General features: G+C 31.4%; 1 protein-coding gene across 1 annotated transcript; it reads right to left on the bottom strand.

Annotated features, from left to right (window-relative positions):
- Window positions 1-2,969: 2,969 nt before the first annotated feature.
- On the bottom strand, window positions 2,970-3,589 carry LOC113383620. The gene is made up of 2 exons (XM_026621903.1): window positions 3,543-3,589; window positions 2,970-3,444 (listed from the first exon to the last, which is right to left on the bottom strand). Exons 1-2 carry the CDS (start codon window positions 3,587-3,589, stop codon window positions 2,970-2,972), a joined length of 522 nt encoding a protein of 173 aa, XP_026477688.1.
- Between the last annotated feature and the right edge of the window lie 1,648 nt (window positions 3,590-5,237).

Here is a 5,237-nt window from a genome sequence, read left to right as displayed (position 1 = left end):
TACACCTTATCTATGATTATACACTACATATCCTTATACACTTAAAATAAAGCATTAATTTTCTTGATTCTCTAGAAAACTGTTTAGAAATACTTAGCAAAACAACGTTTGCCGGGTCAGCTATTATGTAATAAATTTTTTCGGAGTTGTTAATCTCGTCGATTACTGTCGTAGCGCCGCTGCGCTCTCTCGTTATTGTCAGGGTGCCGACACCCTTACGTTGCTGTTCGCTCCACTCATACTCTTCTTTTATCTATGGCTCCACTGTTATTAGCATTCGTTATCTATGGACATATGTCGTTGATGGTTTCGCATCTCGCATTAGATTCAACAAGGTGTCTGATCTATAGAAAGAGAGTATTGTATTGTATGGTTGTGTTTCAGTCCGATTTGGTTTCAATTCAGTGATTTAGTGCACAATTAATGATCTACATTGGCGATAACGTTATTTGCAAGCTTTTGGTTAGTACTTTCAAGGATTGATAATTTTGCTTATTTATTTAGTACATGACAAAAGCAAAGAACTTTTGACAGCATCTTATTTCACTTTTGCATTGATTTGATGTGAGAAATATTCGTTAATAACGTTCGTTTTTATATTTATAGTTATATTTATTGTTATAAATTTGTTATTTTGATTTAATTTAAAACGTAATGCTCGTCGTATCTGTGATTAATAACTGCGTAGGCAACTTGTTGTTTGTGGATATCGTTTCAAAGGATAGGTTATGGCTAAAACTTATGCTACAATTCCAAATATTTTTTTTTGTGGATACTCATTTACCTTTTTTTATAGTTATATTAAAATAATATTTTTATATCTATTTGAATTACTATTGTATTTTATAATTTCAGATGCCGGTGAGGAAACCCTATTCAACATGTTGGAGGCCCATGTGAATGTTTTATTGTACAAAACCATCCTATATTTAATAACTACATGAGGTAACTTGAGTAAGAGTTTGTGGATGTAAGTACCTCTGTTTTACCATGTTTTTTATCGCGATGGATATATTTCTGATTAGTATGATTAAATGTTCACGAAACACACTTTAAGGCACATGTTATTTGAAGTACATGATTTAAATCTTAGCCATTTGATCTACTATTGAACCTGGATTCTGCAAGTTAATGAAATATGCATCTTTATTTACTAATTTCTGTCAGTAATTGTTGTCTGTTTTAATATGAATTCAGTAGTTAATTTACTATGTACATATTTGCTATTGCCAACAAATATGGTTGATATTCGACACTTTCCATCCTGCTATATATAATTTAAATGGTTAATTTTAATATTAATTTTTCATGGAAAAGACATATTTTTTATTGATTTAATACTTCTTTTTATCTTATGTATTACTTGTTTTCAACCTGTTTAATTTTTTTCATATAGAATCCACATCATGCTTACTGTATGGAAACTGTTTATCCCCTTAAAATTGACAAAAACTTCACTTATTATTCATTTATTTATGTTTTTTCAACGGCGATAGTACAATATATTTACATTTTGAAGTCTACAAATTCTAAACTAAAGAGGTATATGTGAGGAAATAGAGTATTAAGAGTTCATAGATAGCTTTGTATATACATAGCACTTATTATAAACTACAAATTATAACATTAAATAAAAACTAATAAAATTAAACATTTAATAAACTATAAATCACTACTTAAGACAGACTTTTAAGGATTTTTTCTGGCTTGATTTTTATGTTTGTCACCGACAGACCAAGATATCAATCTCAGAAGCAAATTCATTTATTATTTTTGATATTCTGAACATCGGTACATGTGAAACAAATTTGGTTTTAACTGTAGGTATTTCCAAAGTTCAGTTATTATGTAACTTAACGTTTCATATGACAAATTTGATGCGTTTGAGAAGTTCAGGTGCATATAAAGCACCTTTCACAATATTTACTCCATAGCAGAAGGTGAGGTATATTCTTCTAGCATCGAGTGGGGTAATGTTAAGATGGTTGTACATTTGGGGACTGACTTAACAGAATATTGCTCTTGTATCTGCGGAATCTTACATGATTGACAAATTTTTTCTGGACAGATTCAATTCTGTCAATCTGATATTGGTAAATCGGGTCCCAAATTACACATCCATACTCTAATATTGGTCTAACTAAGGTATCAAGTAGTACACTCAGGGTATCATCATTTTGGAAATCTCTACTGTTTCTGAGCAGACCACCGAGTATACTATTTGCCCTTGACACAATATTGTTCAAGTGACCATCGAATGCTAGCTTTCTATCTATATATACTCCCAAATCACGGATACCATCCACCTGCGGAAGTACTTCTGCTATGAAGTATCGATGATTAGAGTAGCTTTTACTGCCGCGACAAAATTTAATAACTGCGCATTTATTCACATTCAATTTAAATTTATTTATTTCATACTATCTAGATAATCGATTTAAGTCTTCCTGGAGTGCACACAAATCACCTTTGTTCCTTATGCCTCTGTATATTTTAGAGTCATCCGCAAATAAAGAAAACTCAGATGAGAAACCATTGCCAATGTCATTCACAGATATACAAAATAGCAATGGTCCAAGATGAGATCCTTGCGGCACTCCTGAAGAGACCGTAAATTTATCTGATTTGGAGTCGATTAATTTCACACATAGTTTTCTACCTCTCAAATAGGATTCAGCTTCTTATTCTTATTCAGCTTCATCGAGATCACATCATGATTAACCAAATCAAAAGCTTTACTAAAGTCTGTGTATATAGTATGTGTTTCCATTCTGTTCTCAAGTTGATGCATTATATATTCCACTTATGTCATGAGATTGGTAGTTGTAGACCTATCTTTATAAAACCGTGTTGTCGATTAATCAGGGTGCTTCTAAACCAAAATTCTATTCTACTAAAAATTAATTTTTCAAATAATTTAGGTAGAACTGATTGAATGCAAATTTGTCTCTAATTACATATATTAGATTTCACGTCTGATTTGAACATGGGGACAGCATATTCGTCTTTCCAGTCAGCTGGAAACACACAGATTGAATAAGCCCCAAAGGCTTTGTTTGTTGATCGTGAGCTTTCTTTAGAGAGTCATCAGCATTTGCATTTTGCTTAAAAGATGAAGTAATATTTTTAACAGCTGTTAATAAATTCTTGGCTTTGTCTAGTCCATCCTTATTGTCAAATGGTTTTGATGCTACTAGGTTTAATGTATGAGCAAAGCATGGCATGTGTTTATTTTTGCCATAAACATTTGTTACTGCTTTATCGATATTAGTGCCATTGTCCGTGATAAACGCTACCACTTTGTCACTTGTGATGTCACATTTTTCTGTCATATTAATAATAACTTGTTCTAAGTAATCAGCATTGTCTGATTCTGTTAGAGCAGTTACACATCTGCAGCCAAAGATAGTGCTTCTACTTCTTGTATTTTTAATTTCAATTTTGCTGAAAGAGCGTTATATTTATCATCAATCATGTAGGTAATAGTTTTTCTGGCTGAAATTTTATAAAGCGGTGCCACTACTTTCATCAAATATTCAAACCCTGTTTTTTCCACAGTATTTAGAGGCAAGCCATCCTTTGCTATCATGAAGACTATTGCATTGGCTAGTTAACCACTTTTACTCTTTTAACACCATTATCTGAAAATTTTAGAAAGAGTTATAATTTTCGATCCTGTATCTTTACATCTCCCTTTCATGAAAATTTATTAAAAAAAATATTTCAGTTTCTTGTTTTACCTCGAAATGATTTTATATTTGTTAAGCAAGATGTCAATGTTAGCTGTTGACTGATACAGAGACAGAAGAAGAAGCCACGCTTTCATTATCCGAATCATTAACAATTTGAGAATCTGAAACTGGCACGATCACTAAAGCCATGTCATCAAAAACCTAAAATAAGAAATATATTACTTTGATTTATTGAACATTAATTCTTATTTTGTTCAAACTCAGTACATAGGAAAACAAAGGATGTGATATAAGAAATACAGGCTCCACTCCGCTCAATTGTCCATCACCATTTCGTGCATTACCACAATTGCCACCACCACTTTCACTCTTCTTTTTGAGACTTACGGTTTGAATTGTTGGATGACGTCTTAATAAATGATTATGCAAGTTTGTTGTGTTTCCCTTAGTTTTTACTTCCTGGTGACAATATTTGCATTTGCCTGCCTCCTGAGTCTTTTATTATGAAATGATTCTAGATATACTTTTACCCGACATGCTGAAAAAATAAATTTTTTCCTCATTAAATTTGATAAACATTGAATTTGTTATAAGATAATCGGGGCTTTATTATTACTTTCTATGTAAACAAAATAAACAATTTGAGGTTATATGGATAAATGGACATAATAGTAGAAGTGTCCAATATTGATTATTCGTAATGTTCGTAATCTAAACGTAAATGAATTACATACATGGTTAGATTTAATGATAACAACTAATAGATCAAACTGAATATAACAGCACGAAAGCAAAAAAACAAAATAAAGCGCTTTACTTCGCGAAGCGCGAAGAAAGTTTTATTTCAAAACAGTGCTTGTTTTATACTAATAAATGTTTCTCCTTCAAATTCTGCCCCATCATATTCATTATCGGTATTTGAGCATATCTTGATTAAACTTTGTAGACCGATAAAAATAATTTATATGCCGTATGCGGTTTGATCATTTCATATTTTGTAAGATAATATTTGCAAAATGCTTTACTTATGTAAATCTAAATAATAAAATAATACTAGAAAAACAATACTTACCTACTTAGGTTCAATTAGTTAATATTCCGCAACAAACACTACATAAAAATTAGTATTTATCTCGCTTTACGAGAATAACTCAATCAATCAACAATAAACAAATGTAATAAATACCAAAAATAAATTATGGCTGGTGGCATGACGCAACTCAGTCCAGTAACAGATACAAAGAAAGAAAAAGTCAAAGACTACAAAAGTAACTTTTTTTATTCAAGACATGCGAAGGAATCTGAACATACAGCCACCTCGCGAGTTTTTGAATAATTAATTCTTTAACCGGCAGCACTCTTATAATATGGATACGTTCAACTGATTGTAAATAGTTTTATGGTTTATACCAAAACAAATCGAATGCCGATTTTCAAGGGTGAAATATCGATTCACCCAATCGATTCAGTACTACATATCGATTTAAAAAATCGATCTTGTTGGCTCCAAAAATCGATTCTTCGATTAATCGATTTCAGATCGTC

This window comes from Ctenocephalides felis, unplaced genomic scaffold, assembly GCF_003426905.1.
Source record: "Ctenocephalides felis isolate EL2017-DRISC unplaced genomic scaffold, ASM342690v1 CF-g0.4_SCAFFOLD_00201, whole genome shotgun sequence".
NCBI classification, from domain to species: Eukaryota; Metazoa; Arthropoda; class Insecta; order Siphonaptera; family Pulicidae; genus Ctenocephalides; species Ctenocephalides felis.
The sequence above is the reverse complement of the archived record's forward strand: the minus strand, read 5'-3'. Positions and strand labels throughout refer to the sequence as shown.